The sequence below is a fragment of the Oncorhynchus mykiss genome, chromosome 7 (assembly GCF_013265735.2).
Source record: "Oncorhynchus mykiss isolate Arlee chromosome 7, USDA_OmykA_1.1, whole genome shotgun sequence".
NCBI lineage: Eukaryota > Metazoa > Chordata > Actinopteri > Salmoniformes > Salmonidae > Oncorhynchus > Oncorhynchus mykiss.
Genome location: NC_048571.1, coordinates 45,659,919 through 45,686,047, shown reverse-complemented (window position 1 = coordinate 45,686,047; position 26,129 = coordinate 45,659,919). Strand labels below are relative to the sequence as shown.

At 46.3% G+C, this 26,129-nt stretch overlaps 1 protein-coding gene across 4 annotated transcripts in view; it reads right to left on the bottom strand.

The window, feature by feature from the left end:
- Window positions 1-26,129, bottom strand: part of pdzrn3b (PDZ domain containing RING finger 3b) — a 123,667-nt gene that overhangs the window by 19,452 nt on the left and 78,086 nt on the right. The window contains exon 1 of one of the 4 annotated variants that reach the window (XM_021609447.2): window positions 6,756-7,102. The exons of the other annotated variants lie outside the window; for them this stretch is intronic. Coding sequence (XP_021465122.2) covers window positions 6,756-6,824 — 69 coding nt within the window. The 5' untranslated portion in view covers window positions 6,825-7,102. Of the gene's footprint in view, window positions 1-6,755; window positions 7,103-26,129 lie in introns of those variants that run through there. 4 annotated transcript variants of the gene reach the window in all.

Below are 26,129 nucleotides of genomic sequence, written 5' to 3'. Positions count from 1 at the left end.
CGTAGGGGGCTGAAATGGGTTTCCATGGCCGAGCAACCGCACACAAGCCTAAGATCACAATGCCAAGCGTCGGCTAGAGTGGTGTAAAGCTCGCCGCCTTGGACTCTGGAGCAGTGGAACCTCGTTCTCTGGAGTGGAGAACCATGCTTCACCATCTTGCATTCCAACGGACAAATCTGGGTTTGGCGGATGCCAGGAGAACGCTACCTGCCCCAATGCATAGTGCCAACTGAAAAAGTTTGGTGGAGGAAGAATAATGGTCTGGGGATGTTTTTCATGGTTCGGGCTAGGCCCCTTATATCCAGTGAAGGGAAATCTTAACGCTACAGCATATAATGACATTCTAGATGATTCTGTACTTCCAACTTTGTGGCAACAGTTTGGGGAAGGCCCTTTCTTGTTTCATTATGACAATGTCCTCCTGCACAAAGCGAGGTCCATACAGAAATGATTTGTCGAGATCGGTGTGGAATAACTTGACTGGCCTGCACAGAGCCCTGACCTCAACCCCATCAAACATTTTTGGGATGAATTGGAATGCCGACTGCAAGCCAGGCCTAATCGCCCAACATCAGTGCCCGACCTCACTAATGCTCTTGTGGATGAATGGAAGTAAGTCCCCGCAGCAATGTTCCAACATCTAGTGGAAAGACTTCCCAGAAGAGTGGAGGCTGTTATAGCAGCAATGTTCCAACATCTAGTGGAAAGCCTTCCCAGAAGAGTGGAGGCTGTTATAGCAGCAAAGGGACCAACAATGATTTTTGAATGAGATGTTCGACGAGCAGGTGTCCAGTAATCCAAAGGCGGCATCTAATGCTCGATTGTGTTGACACCCGTCACATGTTCATTTGGGCATATCACTGCAATTTATCTGATTATCAGCTGCTGTCAAACACGGAAATGACGAGTGAATTCTACTAGATCGAATGCCGAAATGCTGAGTATGTAGTTTAAGTACAGCATGTAGTACACTAGTACGGGTATTCGGACACGGCCACTGTGTATCAGAACAATGGGTGCACTTCCATGTACTTTTATCGTATCCTTCTTCTGTGGAGTGTTAGTGATTCTCCCTTTGTGTTTTGTGCATTGCATAACTTCTTTCAGAATGTGTTTGTTGCGTCTGTGTTGCTGTGTCTACATATAGCGTCTGTGTTGCTGTGTCTACATATGGTGTCTGTGTTGCTGTGTCTACATATAGCGTCTGTGTTGCTGTGTCTACATATGGTGTCTGTGTTGCTGTGTCTACATATAGCGTCTGTGTTGCTGTGTCTACATATGGTGTCTGTGTTGCTGTGTCTACATATAGCGTCTGTGTTGCTGTGTCTACATATGGTGTCTGTGTTGCTGTGTCTACATATAGCGTCTGTGTTGCTGTGTCTACATATGGTGTCTGTGTTGCTGTGTCTACATATAGCGTCTGTGTTGCTGTGTCTACATATGGTGTCTGTGTTGCTGTGTCTACATATAGCGTCTGTGTTGCTGTGTCTACATATGGTGTCTGTGTTGCTGTGTCTACATATAGCGTCTGTGTTGCTGTGTCTACATATGGTGTCTGTGTTGCTGTGTCTACATATAGCGTCTGTGTTGCTGTGTCTACATATGGTGTCTGTGTTGCTGTGTCTACATATAGCGTCTGTGTTGCTGTGTCTACATATGGTGTCTGTGTTGCTGTGTCTACATATAGCGTCTGTGTTGCTGTGTCTACATATAGCGTCTGTGTTGCTGTGTCTACATATGGTGTCTGTGTTGCTGTGTCTACATATGGTGTCTGTGCTCCTCAGTGCCGTCCTCGGCCTGAGGAAGGAGGGATGGGGAACAGGGGGATGGAGGATAGGAGGGACGGGGGCTGGTGCGAGGAGGAGCACTCCCCCCAGTGGCTGCTAGCCACCTGCTCCAGTGTTGAACAGATGTGGAGGCGCACCAGGGTGAACCTGCCTCTTATTAAACAGTGTAGTGGGCTCCTCAGCGCAGCCTGCTTTGTCTGCCCACCCCGCCTCTGTCAAGCCTCATTACCAGGAGAGGGGGAGAGCCGTCCAGGAGCTCCACATGTCATGATGCTTTAATGACAGGGGTCCTGACAGTGGGGGGTTGGGGCCACGGTGGACAAATATTTTCATCTCATTCTCTTCCGTCAGGCTAAAGGAAGACGTCATGCTTAAAATGTATTTGGCCAGTTTCATGTACATCTGATGAATATCAGAATACTTTGAAGTGGAAAATCTTGCTAGCAAATAACGGGTTCAATAGTATCTCCAACAGTTAGCTCCGATCACAAATGTATCAATCTCTTTCTTTACCCCCAAACTGTCCCTCTATAACGAGCACAGTAAACGACGGCACAGTAAAGCAGCAGTGACAACGTTGTTGAGGCCAACTCCAGTCTGGATCGGAGCTTAAATGGGGGGGCTTGTGTTGAAGCTCTCATTAAGCCCGGGGTCTTATACAAGACACAGACCGGCGCCGCGGCTATTACAGGCCACTTGTGGAGAGATTAGGAGCCGTGGGTCAGACAGGACTGTCACACAGAGTTTCCAGCGGCCCAACCATCAGTGCCCTGACAAAAGCAGCTGAGCTTGCATCTCTGCACGGCGCTTACCTTTGAAGAGTGAGCTTGGGGTTCAGGCCTGTTCCAGGGGGTCAAGTTTCTGTAGAGGGGACTGAGACAGTCCCTCCTCCCTCCCTACTGCTCCTAACCTGCCCTAATTATCTGGACTTCTTCTGCCTCCAGGACGCCGTTCACGCGGCTTACTAATACTCATTCCTTAACAGTGGCTTTTCAAAGGGTATCTTGATTGAAATCTTTGCCATAACCGATTCTCACTTCTGGCATACCAACAATCACTGTCACGGCAACCAACAATGACCGTCACGGCAACCAGCTATTGCTGATTCAGCAGGGATACCTGTTGAAATGCAATTCTTATTAGAGATAACACACTCACTAGATAGGAGACTCGTATCCATAACAGCAATGTTTTCCCTGTCTGGGAGCAGTAGGTGTGTGTAAACGGTGAGATGTACAGAGAGCAGCATTGATTGTTGTTCATCATTAAACCCTTAGGGAGCTGTGTGTGTGTGTGAGGGTAGAGTGGTGTGGGCAGTGGGCCAGGCAGCTTGATCAAGAGGATCTGTGTGTATCCCATCTCAGGGCTCACTGACACAGACAGACCTCCTTGATCTACCCTGATTTCTGTATACAACCATAGTCCCAGCCTCATTGGATTCATTTAACACGCGTGCGGGCAAACACAAACCTACCCTTTTGAACTCTCCCATGAGGTGGCCACATGGCACGGGGCACTGTCGGCACACGCCTGCGAGAACTTGGGCAAGCGTGCAGAGCGCAGACAGACAGATGCACGCCTGCATGCACTTACACACACACACACACACACACACAAAGGCTAAAAGCGGTCTAATCCACGCATGAGGATGGTGGAGAAACTGGCAGTGAGAATGTTCACCCACACCCAACTTAACACAAGAGCGTGACAATGAAACAACCACGACAGGATGTTGTGACATTGTATTATTTTTTTCTCCTAAAGGCATGCCGGCAGATTCACTTTTATTTCGACATTTTGTTCACCCTGTTCATTGGAAGCCTGGGCCACCCTCCCTGTCACAGTACAAGTTCTGTCCTGACAGGAAGTGACCTCACCTCAACCCTGGCCAAAGGCACACTCTTCAGGACAGTGAGTGAGTGACCAAAATAAATCTGCACAACAACACTTCCATGGTTTATGAGCCACCGTTCCTGCGGCCACAGACGTCACGAAGATCGTCATTATGTTCCCAATTAGAGCTGGTGGAGTAGCTGACGGCATGGCTAACAGGCCCTGGACCCTTAATGAGAACAGCTCTGCTCTCTCACCATCTGCCAGAAATTGAGCCACACAAACTGCACGGGAGCAATGTCCACTCTTCTACTGCCCGCAGACAGAGAAAAACGGTTTTAATGTGCAAGGTTAATCAAATTGCCAAGCTTTTCCCTTTCTGGCAATGTCACATTGAGATAATGCTTCATCTTTCAGCCAACAGAGTGGCTCGGAGAAACCAAGGCGGATAACATCGTTCTTTATTGTTTTATCATTCAAAGTCAAGGTGCATCAGTACAAAAAGATGTATCAAGTTGAATCGCATGATCTATGTGATCGGGGAGGAAGGAAGGGTTGCTGAATGGGCTTGTCCGAGGTTAGCTACCAGTGATGAATAGGGTTTGATGGGAAACACAGAGCAGCCGTGTCTACTCTGCCTGGCTCAGTCTGTTCAGGTGGCTCTCCCTCCTGGTAGGAGTAATGGGCAAGGCGGAGGGAGGGTGCCATAAGAGAAACAGTAGGATTCCGCCAGCTAACAGCCTGCCAATCAACAGTAATTGACAGGCAGAATAACAGCCTGGCTGTGGCTTAATAGGGAGAGGAACAAAGGGACATTGCCCTTCTATAGTACCATGTTCTTTTTTAAGGGGGGGGGGGGGGGGGGGTAAATAGAGGAGAGGGGGCTTTCACATCAGCTGTTTGATTTACCAAAACCCAGAATCCACTTAGCATCACAAAAACATACCCCTTTCCTGCCTTTTAGTCATTCTGAAGCAGACCTGGAATGATCAAAGCAGGGTGATTTGCAGACCAAATACTGTCATCTCTCGCTAATGGGACGGAACAGAACATATTTTTGGGGAATAATGAGGAAGATGCATACAGTGCTTGTTCGTACAGTAGCTTAATCTAAACCAGCCAACACACAGCCTGCGACACTGCAGCACCTGTCTCACTAAACGGGCTTGTCATTGACGGTAATACGCTAACAACACTCTTCCTCAAAACAACACGGAGGAAAACGAAAAGCGAGAAAACACTCCTTTGTTTCTGCTCACGAGACTAAAAACCAGCCTGTCAGAGTGAGACACTTGGAGCGTAAGCTTTGTCTGCTGACACACTGTCTAGCTGTGTTCTTATTAGTACATGTGCAGTGATAGTGCACACCTGCTTTTAGATGACTATAGTAGGCCTACTGTACGTGAAGAAAGACTGGGAAAAAGCATGCTTTGACTACAGGGAATGGTCGGTCATGTGTTTGATCTAAAGCACCCCCTTCTGGACAGAAATCAAACTACATGCTGAATGTCTGTCAAATCAAATTGAATTTGTCAGATGTGCTGAACACAACAGGGGTGGTAGACCTTACAGTGAGACGCTTACTCACGAGCCCTTAACCAACGACGCAGTTTTAAGAATAAGACTCCCCAAAAAATAAGAAATAAAGTAACAAATAATTAAAGAGCAGCAGTAAAATAACAATAGGCTTATATACAGGGGGTACCGGTACAGAGTCAATGTGCGGGGGCACCGGTTAGTCGAGGTAATTGAGGTAATATATACATTTGGGTAGAGTTATTAAAGTGACTTATGCATAGAAAATAACAGAGAGTAGCAGCAGCGTAAGGGGGGGGGGGGGGGATGCAAACTGTCCAGGTAGCCATTTGATTAGATGTTCAGGAGTCATATGGCTTGGGGGTAGAAGCTGTTTAGAAGCCTCTTGGACCTAGACTTGGCGCTCCGGTACTGCTTGCCTTGCGGTAGCAGAGAGAACAGTCTATGACTAGGGCTGTCATCCCCATTCATTCTTTTTCCCATCATAACAAACATTTTAAAATGACAGTCAACTGAATTATAGTCCCTCACTGCTGGCTCGATCAACGTGTAATAAATTAAGTTCTTCTCACCCTTCGAGACAGAGTAACTACTGTTAATTAGCATAGTAGGTTAATCTGAGGACAGAAGGGATGTAATCGACCGACTGGACTTTGACCAGCCATATGGTTCGTACAATGTCCAAGTGATCTTTTTCAATGTTGGTAATATATACACTGAATCAGAAGTGCCTTTCATCCTACAACAGGAAATCCCTGTGTGCTTGATGGGTACTAATACATTTATTTTCTGTCGGCTTTAACTTGTTCATTCAAATTAAGGCTGCTAAATATATAAAACACTGGGACAAGGGATGATGCATTCCTCATTGTTAAATAAACTTGGTTGAAAACAACAAAAAAACTACATTTGAATGAATCAAACACCTATACGACACCTCTTGTCTATTATCTCAGGAGAAAATGTGCCGACTGCGCATTATAGTGTTAAACATAAACCTAAAGTACGAGTCAACCAGGGGTTAAAGTCAGAAGTGGCTGAGTCAGCGGTCTGTTGACAATGAGGAGGTGGGTTGTGATCAGCACACACTAACAGACACATTCAGAGAGCTGTCAACTTCATCATCAGCCCTCCTTTAACTACACCTCCTCATCACCGCTCCCTGACCCCGCACGCAGAGTTCACACTATCCAGCCAGGCAGCAACAACACTCTACTCCCACCCTGTTAGTCAACCTGCCCTAAACACACTGGGATGAAACCAGCAGAGAAGCAAATGCAAAGAAAAAAAAGACCAAACTACAAAACGCAAAGAAACCAAAATATACAACACCAGAGAAACACTTACAACCACAAACAGAAATATCCCAGCGAGTGAAGAAATCAGTTCGTACACAGATGTAAAGCATTTACATAGCAGTAGACAACGAAACGTCTGCATCCTACGTCCCTTTGCAGAACCTCTACACTTTCTGAGTTGACTTCTCGTATCAAATCAAATTGTGTGTGTCACATACACACGTTTAGCAGATGTTATTGCGGTGATTTAACAGCCCTGAAAGTTCAGCCGTTCAGGAGAAGGCAGAAGTGGTTACAATACCTGGCAGACCTCATAGAGTAGTTTGTATTGCTCCTCAGGCTTCTGCAGGGTACAGAGGCTGCATCCCATGGTGGAGGAATCTCACCATCCAGTCTTCCCCTCCAGTCAGCCAGGCAGGTTGTCTCTCTCTGGGCTACTGGCTCACATGGAGCTGATGAGCCACTGACCAGTCTGCTCTGTCTCCCACTCTCCAAGGAAATAGGTTTAGCTGGCAGGATTTATATGAAGGCTGCGCAGCCAGCCATGCGCGTGCGTCTGTGAGTGTGTGTCTGAGTAGGAGTAAGCACGCTCTGCTCTCAGTCGGTCTCGCACTAACTCGCACGCACACTCCCCCACTCTCTGAGGCTCTTCCGCTCTGTTCTCAGCCTATATATACACACCCCCTCGTGCAAATTAAGCAGCCACTCACTGAATATTCATGAGGTACTGCCCCAATACGACTGGGGGGGGGGGGGGGGGGGTTAAAAGGGGGAGGAGTGGGGGTAACCACAGACTATGCCAGCTGAAGTTTCATTAATTAACAATCATTACAACTATTGTGTCGAGGACAAAGTGAGTGACATGGAGGCTTTTTGTAGTCGCTGCAAACAAACATGACTTCCTCTCCTGGGGCCAGGAGAGCTCGTCAGTCTTAACCCTTCCAGACATTACATCTGAATCATTCAGTGCGGTGACAATGACCGGGGTCCCATGTGCACAGAGCCACAAAGAGGCATCCATCTCCAATGTTGGATTAGACACAAAGTCCACAGAAACGCTCTATGAAAGAGGTTGAGATAAAACAAAGGAGACAGAGGGAATTTTTCATGTCCCCGGTTCAATCATTTTTTCCCACCATGACCTTTGTCATATGCTTTCTCAGGATAAAGCCGAATTATTCTTTCCCATTTAATTATCTTAATGGGTGGGCCGACAGCCAAACAAACAGTCCAACAAAAAGAGATGACATGGTTACCCTAGCTTCCTAAAACTAGCTTCCTAAAGCTTCAGCCAATGGAGCAACTGATGGCAAGTGACATGCCATTCTCTGGGTCCTCGGTGGCGTCCCCATCCTAAGTCACAGGCTACCCTTTCCATCGCCTGAGCTGACAAAGGCTACGTCTCCAGTGTGGCAGACCTGGCATGGGCTCTGGTGCCCGCTCTGGTGCCACGCAGCCAACCAAGCCGTAATGCCAATTAGAGTTAGATAGTGGGGCGCCGGGTGGCCTTGTTCATTTCGACAATGAGGGGTGGCATGGACCTCCCAGAAACAGAATGCCCCTGTCTGAGCGGCGCTGCCGTAGCCCCTTCTCCTATCCTTCCCTGCTCTGCTCACGCAATTAGTGACACATGGGCCCATCCAGCCTGATGTCACTTGGCAGTCAGAGATCATCCAGGCCTGTGCCTGGGAGTGCTGGGAAAATGGCACCGCTATGCTCACGTCAGTACACTGGCAAAGGTTAATAACACATCAAGGCAAATTATGTGATGAAGTGACAGATGATGTGATATGTGAACCAGAACATCACAGCCATCTACTTATTCTTGACACTTACCCCTGCTCTTACTTACACAGGGCCGTCATTCCTGCGTCTGTCAGACGTGGGGGTTATCACGAAAGGAAATATTATTTCAGACACTGGTCAACGGGGCCCCGTCCCATAACCCGTGTCTGCCCTGCTCTCATTCATAGAACATTTTTGGCTATAGATCCATACCTGTCTACATCACATGGCTGGTTGGGTCCCTGGGTGGTGGCTGGTGTTGATAGTGGTACATGAGCACAGCGTTTCCTCAGGCCAGACGTTTCCACTGATCCCTATCTGTCTGTCGACGCTGCTTCCCTATCCCTATCCCCATCTGCTTCCCTCACCGCTGCCTCCCAGGCCTGCTCCACCATGGGCCGTGACACAGCTCCAATGGGATCCTCCTTCAGAGAAAGACAAACCCCACCCAGTTCTCATTCTATAGGATCCAGCCAGGCTCCTTATCCATCTGCAGAGATTTAACCGCTTGGGGACTGTCTATGGATAATCTCTTAATCATAAATCCCAACACTTTTGGGCAGCACACATTAACAACAGAAACTATATGATAATATGACAGAGCTGATTATAGAGTCTTATTATAAGGAAAATCTGCCACGGGCAAACTGAAAGCTCCTTTTGCAGGAGCTGTTGTTATAAATGAGTCTTATTGTGTGGAGTCCAACAGCTTGTATAGTCCCAGTGGTCAGTGTGCTGATAAACAGGCTTTACGAGGGTGGATACTCAGTGTAGTCAATGATAATACATGCGATTCAAAGCTCCGTTCTAGAAACCCAAGGACACTGTGCAGCAAGAGAGTGAAAAACAAAACAAGGATAAGACAAAGGAAAAACGGCAATGAAAGCTACTTAGCTTAAGCTGTGGACCCCAGGAAGAGTAGAGTAGCTGCTAATGGGGATCCTAATAAACTAAGCTAGCGATTAAGAGCTAACCTAAACCGAGGGGAAAGCCAGACTGAACAAGTCGTTTTTTGGGATGTTTTTGAAGGTGATGATTAGAGTCAGAGTTGCGAGCGTCTGGGGTTCCAGAGTTTGATGGGCAGCGGCGCTGAAACCCCAGTCCCCTATCCAGGGCTATTCACTCTGGAGAATGACCCACATAGACTGACATAGAAACAATATGGATGGGACAAAGGAGCACGTAGACTTGATTTTTATGTAATTCATATTTTTTTCCACAAGGGATTGTGACAATGGAAATAATAGCCACGTCAGAGCACTGCATTAATCAAATGAGCAATTCATTTACAGTTGCTGTGAGAACAGTATACCCCCCACTGTGCATGGTGACGCTAAACATGAGCCCTTTTTGGGGGTTAAACAGGCTTCAAACAGCGTCTTGATATGTAGGCTCTGGAGAGGAGTCCAACACCAAGCCCCAGTCATTAGTGGCTCCTGCCTCGACACAGGAACCAGTAACAAGTAGGACCAAAAGGTAATGATGTCATGTGGCTTGTCACTGTAAACATTGGGGGGGTTGGATAGAGGAAGGGGGCAAAGGTTACCCATGTCCCCTCCCTCACTAGTTATGGGGTCTTCAAAAGTGTGGGTCCCTTGTGCTGTGTAGCTCCATGCTTGACTGGGTCATTCATATTCATGGTGTCTCTGTAGCGCTCCGCTCTGCTGGGGTCCCACTGGGGCCAGTTTAACAGTTGTGTTTTTACGGAAAAAGAGGGATCAGCAGAGGAGCACTGCTGCTTGCCTGCGATGGGTCTGGGTTCGGAGTCCCTCGGTCTTCCACACATTCCCTCATTATCTGTCTATCTCTTACTTGTTCCCTGCAAGGCTCTCTCTCAAGATACATTTGGATTGAAGAGGCCAGAGATCACATAATATGCATGTACAGTATCTCCTGCAGTTCTTTCACGTGTGAGGCTTACCCTGATTGGGTGTGTCCTTCCTCAGCCTATGTGCTGTAGGCGAAAGTTACCTCCATGCTACTATGAGCCACACGGATACAGGTGGCATGTATTTACAAGCACCAGGCTGACAGCCGCTTAAACACCCGCTCAGCTCACACTAATTGAAGGTTTACTACAGGTGCACCAGGGTTAACAGTGTATGGCTGACCCCCTCTACAGTCTCAGTGCTGATCTGTTGTGGAGCTTTAACAGTGTTTCTGCTGCAGGGCACAGCAGCATCCCTGTAGATCTACCAGGGTCTCTTCACCATGCCACTGGGTTCATTGGAGATGACAACTCTGCTTTTTATCACGCAGCGCTGGAAAACGTCAAGCTATCAGTCTCTTTATCTGACAAATCGACTGGTCTTGCAACCTGGATGAGGTTCTTATGACCTGAGGAGATCAGAGAGAAACAGGGGGTTTAGCAGAATGTTGAGACTGGCTCTGTGGAAGTGATGACATGGCAACACGTGAAGGAAACAGGAGACGATGGCAGATGATGACAAGAGTCCAGTCCTTCTCACACTCCATAATGCTCTGTCCAGATGCCAGCAGAGGTGCTAGGAGGGGGGGGGGGGGGGGGGGGGGGGGTCCTATAGCGAATAAGAGACATCTAAATGAATAAATGGCTGATGTATTCAGTGTCACCTCCGTGCAGACAAGTCATGCCTGACCAGGCTGAGACTAGTCTGTGGCAGTCGAAAGGAGAAAGGGATTGTTACAATCCCACAGGTTCCCACAGCGGTGTGGCCCGTGATGGGGAGAGATTAGTGGCGTCTCCCCTGAGTTGACTTTGGCCATGGGGTCTGGGCTCTACACATCATCCCCTTAATCTGTAGAGGATATGTGAGAAGGAGGAACTGCTTTATGAATAATGGGGACACCAGGTGAACAGGTATGAGGAGAAGAAGAAGTACAAGGAAGGTGAGGAAGAGTGAGAAGAGGGGGTACTTTAATAAGTTTCCCTCCTCAAAGGGAAAATCAGCAGTTGAAACAATAACTTATGGAGGCAAGGACTTCCATGATATCAAAAGTATAGTGTGAACCATGTTTTGATGCTATATAGTCACTATTACAGTGTTGGTTTACATTTACTTTTGTCTGCAAACATTGGAGTAACAGAAGCTTACATTTTGGTACGACAGTTGAACTAAGCTCCTGAGGCATTTCTAAGTTATATTCTTCAAGAATCAATGGGTACAACTAATACAGCTATACATCTAAAAATGGATGTAGCCACTGCAGATTGCCCCTAAAAGCCAGGCCGTTAAGGCCTATGAGTGTGTGTGTGTCCAACCCTGGAACCCTAGTCTGTGCATAATTCATCAGACAGCTGTCAGTTCCACGTTGCTGGTGACTGTGATCCACAGATCCCCCACCAACAGAGGCCAGCACCAGGAATCACAGTCACCACAACTGTTTAATTAGAGGGAAGATGATGATGCCATCTTTCTGTCATTTGACTGGATTAATTCTGTGCGTGGAGTAGAGGTCTTCATGGGTCCAACCTGGGTTGGGTCCAAAATTCTGTAGTTGACCCTTGGATCTGGGTCGGGTCCAAAATTCTGTAGTTGACCCTTGGATCTGGGTTGGGTCCAAAATTCTGTAGTTGACCCTTGGATCTGGGTCGGGTCCAAAATTCTGTAGTTGACCCTTGGATCTGGGTCAGGTCCAAAATTCTGTAGTTGACCCTTGGATCTGGGTCAGGTCCCGCTTGGTGGCCACGGACCTTGGGTCTGTGTGAAAATATGTGAAATACCGACCGAACCCTGAAATAAGAAGGGTTTAGTTCCTAAACAACATAAGTAAAAAATGCACATAGTTTGAGTTTAATTATGTTACTGTGCAAAGCATGGAATTACGGCCATTTTGTAAAAAAGTTTGATTATAAAACAGAGCTCATCCACTCATTTAAGAGTTGTTTGGAAAAAGTAGCTGATTTGGAAACCTCCAAATCTGCTCTTTCCAATAGTATATAGAGATCAAAATGTCTTTCCTGAATGTGAATCTGTATATATATTAGGCTATCATAATGTGTTAGAGTTGAGTTATTGAAATAGCCTACCAAAATCTATTTAAATATCTGTGTACAACACACATACACCAATCATCGTTGGCCATCACTGACTGTATCTACCGTCCTAAAATCACCACGTAAAAATCCTCTAATCTCAAGAATTTGGTCAACAGACAAGTAAATAAACCGATAAAATAAACAGACTTACGCAGCTTAGCTCTAGACCTAATACCAGTTGTTGGGAATGACATGGGAATGCCGACGGGAGACTCCATCTTTCCGTAACCTATTCAGAATAGATTTTGAATTGGAAGCTTTCTGCTGTTCAAACAGGCTACAGTGCCTTCAGAAAGTATTCACACCCCTTGACTTACTCCACATTTTGTTGTGTTACAACCAGAATTCAAAATTGATTAAATATATTGTTTTCTCACCCATCTATGTTATTAGAAAATACATGTTAGAATCACCTTTGGCAGCAATTACAGCTGTGAGTCGTTCTGGGTAAGTCTAAGAGCTTACCAGGATTGTACAATATTTGCAATATTTGCAATATTATTATTTTTAAACTCTTCAAGGTCTGTCCAGTTAGTTGTTGATTATTGCTAGACAGACTTTTTTACTATATTGAAAACATGTAGCTATATGATCACACTGGTAATTGATCATTTGTTTTATTACTCGTGAGGCACAGCTTCTTTTTTTTACTGGACTGATGGCCTACATCTGACGGTCAGTCTGAGGGAGGGAGCAGCAGCGAGGCTCACCGTCTCTCCTCCCTCCCACCACTAAGAAACGGGGGCATAATCTTCCAGCTGATGGCAAAGAACTTACAGTTGAAGTCGGAAGTTTACATACAGCTTAGCCAAATACATTTCAACTCAGTTTTCACAATTCTTGACATTTAATCCTTGTAACAATTCCCTGTTTTGGGTCAGTTAGGATTCACCACTTTGTTTTAAGAATGTGAAATGTCAGAATAATAGTAGAGAGCATTATATATTTCAGCTTTTATTTTTTTCATCACATTCCCAGTGGGTCAGAAGTTTACATACACTCAATTAGTATTTGGTAGCATTGCCTTTAAATTTAACTTGGGTCAAATGTTTCAGGTAGCCTTCCACAAGCTTCCCACAATAAGTTGGGTGAACTTTGGCCCATTCCTCCTCACAGAGCTGGTGTAACTGAGTCAGGTTTGTAGGCGTCCTTGCTCGCACACGCTTTTTCAGATCTGTCCACACATTTTCTATAGGATTGAGGTCAGGGCCTTGTTTTGGCCACTCCAATACCGTGACTTTGTTGTCCTTAAGTAATTTTGCCACAACTTTGGAAGTATGCTTGGGGTCATTGTCCATTTGGAAGACCCATTTGCGATCAAGCTTTAACTTCCTGGCTGATGTCTTGAGATGTTGTTTCAATATATCTACATCATTTTCCTGCCTCATGATGCCATCTATTTTGTGTGCAAAACATGATGCTGCCACCCTCCTGCTTCACGGTTGGGATGGTGATCTTCGGCTTGCAAGACTCCCCCTTTTTCCTCCAAACATAACGATGGTCATTATGGCCAAACAGTTGTATTTTTATTTCATCAGCCCAGAGGACATTTCTCCAAAAAGTACAATCTTTGTCCCCATGTGCAGTTGCAAACCATTGTCTGGCTTTTTTTTATGGTGGTTTTGAAGCAGTGGCTTCTTCCTTGCTGAGCGGTCTTTCAGGTTATATCGATATAGGACTCGTTTAACTGTGGATATAGATACCTTTGTACCTGTTTCCTCCAGCATCTTCACAAGGGCCTTTGCTGTTGTTCTGGGATTGATTTGCACTTTTCGCACCAAAGTACATTCATCTCCAGGAGACAGAACGCGTCTCCTTCCTGATCGATGCGATGGCTGCGTGGTCCCATGGTGTTTATACTTGCATACTATTGTTTGTACAGATGAACGTGGTACCTTCAGGCATTTGGAAATTGCTCCCAAGGATGAACCAGACTTGTGGAGGTCTACAAATTTTTTTTGAGGTTTGGCTGATTTGTTTTGATTTTCCAATGATGTCAAGCAAAGAGGCACTGAGTTTGAAGGTAGGCCTTGGAATACATCCACAGGAACACCTCCAATTGACTCAAATTATGTCAATTAGCCTATCAGAAGCTTCTAAAGCCATGACATAATTTTCTGGAATTGTCCAAGCGGTTTAAAGGCACAGTCAACTTAGTGTATGTAAACTTCTGACCCACTGGAATTGTGATACAGTGAATCTAATTGAAATAATCTGTCTGTAAACAATTGTTGGAAAAATAACTTGTGTCATGCACAAAGTAGATGTCCTAACCAACTTGCCAAAACTATAGTTTGTTAACAATACATTTGTGGAGTGGTTGAAAGTGTATGTCAACCTAAGTGTATGTCAACTTCCGACTTCAACTGTAAGTCGCACTGCATTATTTCTGCCTCATGCACCAATTCGTGGTTACTCCTATGACCAGAGAAGTGAAATATTCCTCGATATTAAAAAAGACAAGCCGCTAATAATAATAATAATAATAATAATAATAACGCAAGCATATGGAAACACTTTGCTATACTCCATTGCAGCTGCAGTGCTGGTTGTAGCATGAGTGGAAGTAAGGAGAACACGCATTTTATAGCTTTGACAGTGCTGAATAACAACTTAGCCATGAAGTTACTCATAAAAAAGCAGCTCTTCGCTGTATTCGCTGAGTCTCTCTCTAGCCATGGTTTTAAAAGTTTGGAAATCTCACAGTACCAACTTCGCTGTGCGTTCGAGAGCTATCGGATTGGCCAGCCTATAGGTGCACTTGATTTGCTCTCTGGGCCTGCCGGGTAGGCGGAGTTCTACTTTCACACACATGAAATGGTTCAAAATGGGAACACTTTGCTTTCCCAGTGCTAGGGCTGCTGAATCAAGTGCAAAAAAATTCAAAAAATAGGAACGCAAGGTTGACTACATCAATGTTTTTACAGAAAGGTTTGGTGATCGACTAGGAATGCCTTGGAGATCGACCGGTTGGTGACCACCGCTGGCTGTCCAGTACGGTACTTTAGTTGGCTTGGGAGAAAACCATGCATATGATAACTGTATCAATAACCAGATATGCCTTAACAAATATAACGTATAAATTAGGTTCCATTCATGGAGTACACAAACTAAGCCATATCCCTTAGCATCTGTAATGTGAAAAAGCCAAAGACATGTGTCTGAGATACCTTCCCACTCCCAGAGGAGTTAGAAAACCAAACAGCAACAGATAGCGTTTAAGTCTCAGCTCCTCTCCATATCACTGTTTGTCTTCCATTATGTATTCAGCAGGGTCTACCTTTATATTTGCCATCTTGTGGGATATGGGAAAATGAAACAAAGTCGCTCTACAAAAAGGACAAAACCACCAAATGCCATATTTGATACGAAAATATCACATTCACTGCCAGACAGGAAAACAACAAATCCAACAGTTTCAGAGTTTGTTAGCTTTTTAAAAAATAAACAGTGTTCACACACACTGGAGAGTACAAGGCCCCACGATCCTTCTAATGGAGTGACTTGGCAATAAGCTGCAGTCTGTCAGAGAGAGAGAGAGATGGGCGTTCACACAGGGGATCAAGATGGATTTGAATGTAAATAAATTGGTTGTCGTGATGACAGAGGGAATGGATTCTCCCTGGCCAGGGGGCTGACAGATCCAATATGACTCTAGCCCTGGCACGACTCCAACCCTCCAACTAACACAAGACCTCTGGTCCCACAAGAATTAACGGCCATAATAGGGCCACTAAAATCGCCACCTAACCTTTGCTACAAAGAGAAAGCCGGGCTGTCGATTGTCCTCAGCAAGGTATCATAAAACACTATTTTCAGCTAATTTTCCAAATGTCACGACATGCCTCCCGAAGGGAACTCATGCAGCTTGTCAACACAGTTATCAGGCGCGATAATCAAGGAGTTCATATTTCATCCCCATTGCCCCTCTTCTGTACTATGAGCAGAATAGAGGCCGGTGCTACTGCTACAGTTAGGTGGGCAGTGGGGCACCTTGCAGCCTCCATAACCACAAGGACTCTCTCCTTCTCAGTTCTGGCCTGGACACTGACTCCTGTCACAAGCTCATTCCCAGACCCAAATCAGCATTCCTGGCTGTGTCGTTGTGTTTACAGCCAAGGTCGTGGAATGGACAGAGCTCAATCTCTTGGGTGTGGAATGAGACAGGACCACTGAGGGGCTGAATCGGCAGGTCTGTATCCCATGGTGACGGTCTGTCTCAGGGGCTGTGATGGAGAGTTATTGGACAGGTCCATGTTCAGGAGTCCATCTCATTACATTATAGTGCTCTCCCAAATGAAAGGTCTGATTGAGGGGTGACCTCATCGACAGGTGAGTAACTGACATGACAGTGACATCACAGGCTTCTATACTAGGACAGAGAGTTCGGCTAACGACCAACAAGTCAACAATGACGAATGAGGACTGCTGCCAAAAGTAGAGAAACAATATTTTTTTTCTACGTGCAAAGCTGCTTGTCTGTGTTACTTCACAAGATGTAATGAAATTGAAACATTAACTGGGCTAACTCAAAGACTGGGACAGTCAGTAAATCTTTAAATTAACGACCCCCTCTCCCTGTTAGTCACTCAGCCAGCAGACGGACAGTGACCTCTGTGTGGCCTAGCTAGCAGTAGAGGGGATTTCCCATCCTCCCTGTTGAGTCACTGAGCAGTTTCAAAGTGAGGTAGATGTCCCTTCTCTTCAGACTGTTTTAATGACGTTTTATTTAACCTTTATATATCCAGGCGAGTCTGTTAAGGCAAATATATGATTTACAATAATGTCCTGAAATGTGTCATACCTGACCTACAGACACATTTGAACATCACCATGAATGATGCCTGTACTGTACACAGGCTGAACACGCCACCAAACATACACCAACTTACAGACAGTTTCTGCTTGGTCTCTCCACAGACAATCCTAGTTTCTATATTGGTTTGAAGAATGGAAAAGCATCTGGGACCAAATAGAACATTGGGAGGCAGAGAAGCTCATCCTTAACCTTGTCATCTTCAGGGCAGTCACACATGTAAAGACAAGTCATTGTTTTATTCTCCATAGCTTTCCCTGAGGCGGGGAAATCATCACAGTTGCATTGAATAAAAGTATATCAAGTGAGCCCAGAGCTTTCTGAAGATGACCCATGGCAATCTGGTTTTGCGACGCGACTGATACCTCCCATAATGCATTGGATTAAACTACTGTACAGTAACAGGACACAAACCTTCTACCGTAACACATACTGTCACTGGCTAGACTTCATAGGGTTATTAAGTAAACCTTTTACATAATTTCTTGTGATACTAAGTATGATACTTTACGTGTTATCCTTTCCCAGTGATAGTCACAGGGTGTAAGAACGGAGCTCTGGGACAAACAGTAACAGACTGGTCTATCTAATCCAGTCTCTCCACTTCTCCTCCCCATCCCGGACCCTCTATCTAAGCCCAGACCTGCCCTGACACATCTGTTCAGCACAATGCTAACATCGTTTGGCAGATAAGTGAATTCAATAAGCAACTCCCAGAGTATCAAAGTCCAATTTATCATGACTCTACTTCCTCCCTCTCCCCCTGATTCCCCAGATAACAGAAAGGTTACTGCATTTAGAGGGAATCGACTAATCTTTTTAGTCGAAATGGGAAATGAATTTGCAACAGACGTCATTACTGAATACATTGAAAACTCTTTTCACTTACAGTGAAGGCTAATGCACTTAGTTTGTCAATGTGTAACGACTCAACTGTTAATGCCCTGGTGAACTGTTAAACAATAATGTTTGCATTCAATCGTTAATGTATGCAAATACTGTGTGGGGGGTTTATAATCCATAATAAAAATGCAAATAGGAAACAGGTGAATGCTTGCAATGTCCTTGTTAATTTCCCACATACACTTATGAATCTTAATGTTTTTTACAACACAGCTAATTTTGCTATTCAGTCTTTCACAGGAAGTCATTTTGCCATGTGTCTTTCAGTCTTTCGCATAATGAGTGACCATTAGCTGGTTATGTTCCAGAGATTGGACAAACCAAGAGATGGTATTTAAATCAATACAAGATGCTGGATGAAGCCATTCCATTTCCAAGCCCCTGTATCTCAGAGAGCATTTCACTTCAGGTTGGGGATGGTCAAATTGCCATAAAGTGCAGTTTTCCCCATTGAGGTGCGGTACACTTTCATGAGCCCCATGTCATTAGTAAAACTGTCATTCCCTGAGTGCTATTTCCACCACAGACCCTTAGAGAGAAGTGTTTGATTGAAAATAATAAGCCCACACATTTAGCCTATGCTTTTCCCTGTTCTCTCCAAATGGATAGGAGAAAAATATGTGGGGTTTTAAAGAGCCTGGCACTACCGTTTTCGTCCAATTCCGACTTCATTTTGCACTGAAGTGCTCCGCAAATGCTGTCATTACAGAACACAATGCTATGGCACAGTGAAGAGGGCTTGTTGGCTCCATTAAAGGGAGAGACGAAGGACTGGTCTTGTATATATTTTTAATTGACAAAGATGAGAGAGAACGAGGGATAGAGGGGGGAGAGAGACAGTGAAAGGGGGGCGTAGGAGGGGGAAGGGGGAGAAGGAGAGAAGGAGAGGGGGTAGAGAGAGAGAGTCCTGTTGTATAATGAGGAGTCAGTGATTTTGGAAGAGAGCAGAGAGTGATCACGGGGACGCTTTGACCTATAACCCTCAGATCCCTTGGTGCATATGACAGGTCCTAGTTTAGAGACAGGATTAAGGTAATCAAGGGAGTAATGTGAAAAGGGCACGTTGATGTGTTCGTGTACCCGCAGAGAGCAACCATTATGCACCCCACTCTCTTTCCCCTGAGTGCATGCGTATGTGCTTATTTGTCTGGCTCCATGTTATGGTCGTGTAATCACACGCTTTCCCTTTCCTGTGGCAGTGGGCCATTTTCTGTGGGGCTTTGTGGGTCATTCACCGGTGCTCTACACACCTCATGTGTAATAGGGACATCATGACACAAGTGGGGCATTAGAGACTGATAAGGGAGGGTAGAATACTGCCTTAAAATAGATCCTGCACCCTACAATGTGTTTCACTAGGAAAAAAGCTTTTCAATAGGTTTGGGTTGGTGATCTATCATATAATATGGCTGAAATGAGACATTTGAGAAAGAAAAAAAGTTAAAGCTGCACTATGAAAGAAATCGCTCCGACCATTTCCTGGTTTCTAAAATTCTAATAGTTTATGTGACAAAAAAAATCAAGTTCAAGTACCATCTATACCACTATGAAATATATTTTCCATAACAAAACATATTATATTTTCAGCAGTTTGAAGCTGGTATACAAAACTGAGATGAAAGACGTAAAAAAGTGGGAAGCATAGAAATAGCACACATAGAACAGATCTACTGTCACGGCTGATTTCCTCCTCTTCGTCTGAAGAGGAGGTGTAGCAGGGATCGGACCAAAACGCAGCGTGGTAAGTGTCCATAGTAGATTTTTATGAAAAACCGAAACAGTACCGTGTGGTGAAACAAACACAGACACGGAAACAATCACCCACAAAGTACCCACAGAATATGGCTGCCTAAATATGGTTCCCAATCAGAGACAACGATAGACAGCTGCCTCTAATTGAGAACCAATCTAGGCAACCATAGACATACAATATACCTAGAAAGGAAACAGCCCCATAAACATACAAAACCCCTAGACAAGACAAAAACACATACATCACCCATGTCACACCCTGACCTAACCAAAATAACAAGGAAAACAAAGAATACTAAGGTCAGGGTGTGACATCTACATCTTCTTCGAAAGATTTGAATGAAAGATGTATAACTCTCATTTCTATGCAAATTTTTGTCGGGGTCGCCCAAAAAGTTACAGCATCCTTCAGATAAGAAATCTGTCACGGACAGAGGAATTCTATGGTGCACGCGTTTGCCGAGGATTACTTGGAGCGGACGCTCAACGCACAAGACGGTGTGCTTATGGGAGAGCATTGTAAATGCTTTCCCCAAGTAATTGCCGACTGTCCACTCACCCCAAGCAGTGAGGAGAGGGGGTGGGCCTAAGTATCCTCCTATATCCCAACTGACCACTGGGAGACTTTATATTCCAGGTCCACAATGAGGTTAAGTTCTGCCTGCAGCGAACTGCTCTGAATATGACTTTACTTCTCTAGAGAATGGCACAATTCCTCCAATCACCTAAAAGCCCGCTTCTATCCAGACTTTACACCTACAAAAAGGATCACTTGAGCCCTGCGTTCAGCACCGAATGCCATGCCCTGATATTCACTTTTATTGGCTCCTTTCACTGACTGACTGTGTGCGCTGGAGCACATCCTCCATTTTCCACCCTCCTTTTTTGTCACGTTTTCAATTACTCTCTGAGTACACAAAGACAACCTGTGCTGTAATTCAATAAGGAGACAAAGAGGCAAGGGTATCGCCTTTCCCGCCCACATCATTGTCCCGGGGCGGGTGAGTGACAGGGGCGGCGTCTCCGCCCCTTCCCGGGACCCCACAGCAGAGAATGGTTACTTTGTACCTGTCACTCAAGCTGTGGCCCCTGACACAGAGGTCCCGTGGGCTCGTGGTGGGGTCCGGTAAGGTGAGGGGGTCCCAGGCCACGGCCCTGTCCCTGCCAGCAGGTTACCCCAACCGTCCCTTTAAAACAATGAGAGACCTCCAGCAGCTGGTTCCTTGGGACAAGCACCATGGACTTACAAAGATGGCTTGAGATGAGATGCTACAGTCACACAGACTCTGCCATCGACGGGCTACACCACAATGGGAAGCCATACTCTAGGCGGGCAAAGCGCAGTTTGAAAGACTACATCCTCAATAAAGAACGAAATCAAAATGAAACACGTATCTCCACAAGCAGATAGTTAGAATGTTTTTCTGAACACAGGAGGTTGAAAGGTTGAATTAACAACAGAAGCTTGGCTTGGTGTTCTGTGAGGGGGTCACACAGGCGATTCCACCGCCATCTGCCAACCTCATAGCAGGAGCAGCACACTACCAAGCCTTCTTCATCAGTCCACTCACACTCAAGAGTGGCTCCTTATCTTTCACTGTCAGCTCCCGCTAAACCATTCTAACGGACTCTAACTCACCTGAAAAGCCAATGGACTGAAAAATGTCAACGTTAGAAGGGAGGCTCTATTATGTGCCAATCACAGCTCAGTGTGCTGGCTGGTGAGTGAACGGCTGTAGACAGCAAGGTCAGTGGGGCCACGGAGCCTGACCAGCCATAGCCACATCACTAGCCAAGATAACAGTAATGAAAGTGAACAGTTTAACTATAGGATCGGCCAGGAAATCGCAGACCACCGACGAGAGGTGTCGTCTCTGACGGCCTATCAAAGAGATCCTAAGGGATAACATCAATTATAGATACTCAAGCATGAGAACCAGTGCCATGTCTGTAAAGATCCCACGGTGTTGTAGGGCCTTGCATTTTTCCAATGTGTGGATATGGTTCTCTGTGTTATATACTGAGGTTAGTCACTTCAGAAGCCCAGAGTGAAGAAGGGCATTTTTGGTACCCGTCACCCCCCCCCCCCCCCTCCCCCCCACTGCCTCCCTAAACCCACACCCTCTTTCTCCCTATGGGGGTCTGTGGTCCCAGTGGGGTGTCATTAGTCTTCCTGAGTGACTGGCCAGTCTGGGCTAATTGCGTTGCACAGGATGACAAGGCCTCTCATTACTGCCAGGCCACTCTGCTTTGATGCTGCTCCTTCATGCGCCATCAGACACTGGGCCCTAATGAGGCAAACAGGTGAGCGCAGAAAGCCACGACTAAACCGCACCATAACTCAACAAGACGACTCCGCTGCGGCATGGATGTGACAAAGTCAATGGATTTCTCAGAGAGAGTTGCCAGAACTGTGTGCGCTTTGGCCAACTCCGCAGACTTTCATCGTCAGGCCACACAAACACGACAGAGTATGGAGACGGACCTGGCTACAAGGCTTCGATGGGACTCCAACACTGATGGCTGGAAAGGGCCAGCATGATAAGATGCTCATGGTAGCTCCAAACAACCACAATCGCTGACCTCCTGTTCACACTCAAATGAAGAGCTTTCCTACAGCTTCCTGTGTGTGTGTGTGTGTGTGTCTCTGGGCTTCTGAGTGGGTAGACCGACTCTGAGAAGACCGAACAATAATACTAATGTACCCTGCATGGCAGAACCAGGGAAAGTTGCCTAGGAAACATGCACTGTTACTGTCCGTCACTATGGCAACCTGGATCCTAAAAGTGCTCCGGGCCTCTTGTGAAGGGGAAGACGGTCCATTGAAGATGTTCCTCTTAAGACCATGCTGTCTTCGTGGGGTTTTGTGGTCTTTTATTCTCAGAGATAAAGGCATACAGGAGGGAGGGCAGACATTCTGAGAGAAATTATATTAATAATATTTCATCAAAATACTCTCAACTCAAGCTTTTCAGCCCAATATTCAATATCAGCTCCAAATGTCTAGAATTCACCTCACCATTCGTCAGTTCACATCTTACCTTTTCTGAATGAAAACCAAAAGAAATCTGGGTTGCTGGTAAAAACAACAACATTAAAATCATTAAGAAATGCCCCTATCAATGCGGATACAGGTAAACAAAAATATTTTGTTGTTTGGAACCATACGACTCTAAAAATACTGTGGATTATCAATGCCTGAGTCAGCTGAATGATAATAAGATGCCCCCCCCCCCCCCCCCCCCCCCCCCCCCCGTCTGTCTATAAGAAATGAGTGAGCCATGGCCAGTTTGTTCACCTCTGTGTGCAGCCCCAGCACAGTAGTGGTTCCTGCTCAACCAGCCCAGCCACTCAACTGCTCTGCTGGGCTCAGTTATGCAATGTGATTACTCCAGCCATCCACCCATTCATTCAGTGGGGTCAAATGAAGCTCTTGATGTGCACTGAGTGTGAGGGCTCAGGTGAAGTAGAGCTTTTGTTCTCTCAGTGCCCTCACTCTCCTGATGAGATTATCAGTTCAAATGGGCTCGGAGGGCTGAGGGCGAGGGTCGAGGATAGGGCTAAGGTCAACTCCAGCAGAAAGGGGGTTGTGCTGTGGCCCCTGTGGCCCTGGAGCCGCTCAGCAAGCATCAGGGAACAGATTAACTCCTGATTACATCACAAATCGGCCTGGTGAGCCTTTCTCCCTCATGCCAAAACACACGTACTGTACATACACTCCTACTGTCAGACAAACCAACACACACTCTTGAACTTTAGCCCACACTTATACACATCTGCAGCCACCCACCCATGTACGCTAACGCATACGCACATTGGCACACCCTACGTGTTCCCGCGCTACAGACGGCTATATCGGTCTGCTAATACAGGACTAGTAAAGGCCCAGTGCACTAATTCACTTTCCATCATAGAAGGCCTTGTCATGTGAGGGGGGGGACAGATGCCTGGCCTTCCAGGGTTCCACCTACCAGGTCAGCCCATTTAGAGGGTCCCGTTGAGAAATACTAGAACGAATGTTGAGGCGTCACCATCCACACGAAGAGGATTCATTTTGGGGTTAAAAGTGCCTTGTGGGCGCTGCTCACATTCTGGAACAGAGGAGAACTGGAACAGAGCTGCTGTTCTGACAATGCCTCAACACCACACTGTGGACACAGTTCCGCAAACACGTACTGGGTTACATCTACAGCATGTGCAACAGTGCTACACGGGCTATCGGTTCATCTGGAGGTCTTTGTTTACACATTGACTGTGTTCTACCCCCCCCCCCCCCCCCCCCCTGATAGAGGAATTCGCTTTTCGCCGTCTGAGCAATTGATGACCCACACGCAAACAGGCTATCAGATAATCATTTGACAGCCAGCGCCTGTGACCAATGGACACCTGTTTTGAATCAATAAGGGCGTGTTCAGTCAGTCTATTATGCTCACCTAGGCGTACTTATTATGCCCCAGACGTCCTGGACACAAATGATCTCAGGCACCGAAACCTTGCATTCTACTAGTAAATAAATACTAATGTCTTTTAGACAGCAGGGGGAAAAAAACAACTGTCTGGCAAATGCTTTACAGCACCCAATGGTATATTTAAATGTGCACTGCACTAACGAGATGCCATTTGGCTGAGGGAGTCAGATCAAATGAGGGCAAGGTGAAAATATTCCCTCTGGAAACTAATAGACGAAGCTCAGATTCTATAGGGTCATACCGCCACCTATTGGCCATGCGTGTTAGTGTGCTCACGCAGTCAACGGCTGAATGTTAATAAACAGGTAATCAAAAACAAAATAGAGTTCAACACGATTCTTTAAGCCTAATGTGTTCAAAGCATTCGATCATTTGCCTCGCTCTTTGACACTTCAAATGACACTGTGATATCAAAAGATCGAAAGAGGGACAGGAAAACCACAGACAGGCAGACAGGCAGACAGGCAGACTGAAAAGAAGTGAAAGTGGAAGTGGGAGTGGTGGAGAGACAGGTCCTGCCCTGCAGGATTTTGTACCGAACTGAGAATCTGTGCAAACAGCTTCAACAAGTGGCCTAATCCCAGAGCCTTTTCCTCTGGGGGAGGTGGGAGGGAGGAGGGCCTCCCTGGTATTTACCTGCTAGATTCAACAGCAAGCCATAAATCTACCCAGGGCCTCGCACGCTCCCCTCTTCCTCCTCCCCTTCTTCCGCCTCCTCCCTTTTCCTCCTCCGCATTGCACTCCTCCCTCCATCCTCCCATCGAGTAAATCTATGTCTCTCTGTGTTTGTGTATCTCCGTAGCCCAGCTGGTTGTGTAAGCAGTGGGAGGAGAGGGAGAGAGAGACACGATGCAATGGCTCCAGTCTAGTATGACTCAGGCAGTGTGCATCCCCGCCCCTGGGGGTAAGAACACAAAACACACAGCCAGTCCCACACACATCCCCTCCTCTTGTAATTAGAACATTCAGATGCTCACTTTCCCCCCCTAACAGGCGCTCCCAGGTCCCCAGTCCCAGCACAGCCCAGCTGCACACAGCAGTAATAACCCCAATGACAGGGGGGACTGGAAACGCATTAGGAGACGCGTCTGGTTGGGCTTTTTCTTCTGGAGCCTGCCATGTGGGACGGGCTGGGACGGGAGTGGGCTGGGAGCGGGACGCCTCTCAATCACGAGAGGACTTGCAGAGCAGAAGGGGGGGGGGGGGGGGGGGGGGGCTGCTCTTCTCTGTGCAGGGCCTACTCTGCTTTGCTCGTCTGTGCTGCTGGCTGGGGAATGCGATGCTGAAGAGAGGAGACCAAAACTGGACGACATGAGTGGAGCCGGTGTCCCAGGAGGATTCCTCCACCACCTGTTCAAACAGCCGACGCTACATCCTGAGGAAATGAAAACTTCCATCTCCACAGAGCTGCGTGGATCCAGCACACCAGATCCCCCTCGCTAGTCGCCACAGCGCACTGTGTGCTGTTTCCACAGCTGTTCCTGGGCCTGGCCTTGCCGGGGGGACAGTTATCTGTAGATCTGGAGCCAACACAGAGCTGAATTGAAAAGGTGAAGAGGGTGAAATTGTAAACGTGTAAAAGAAACGTATAAAATGGCCCCAAATATTTATTTGATTAAACACGTCTTTCGAATGCTGTGGGTAAACTAGAACAGCATGAGAATGGGAGACAGACGCCAGTTCCAATGCAATTGTATATTTGTCCACAACCACACGGCCAGAGGTGATCGAGAGACCATTCAGCAGAAACTGAAGTGACGCTTTCATGAACCCGTTCCGCCTGTCTATGTATGTTCTTAAGGTCATAGTCTGAAACGAGCAGTCTGGAGTGGTGACAATCGGTTTAAGGTCACCCTGGAGGACAGTGACAGCACGTGAACTGTAGATGATCTCTGGTCTTTTACTTTTCACTCTTTCACAGAGAGGAGAGCA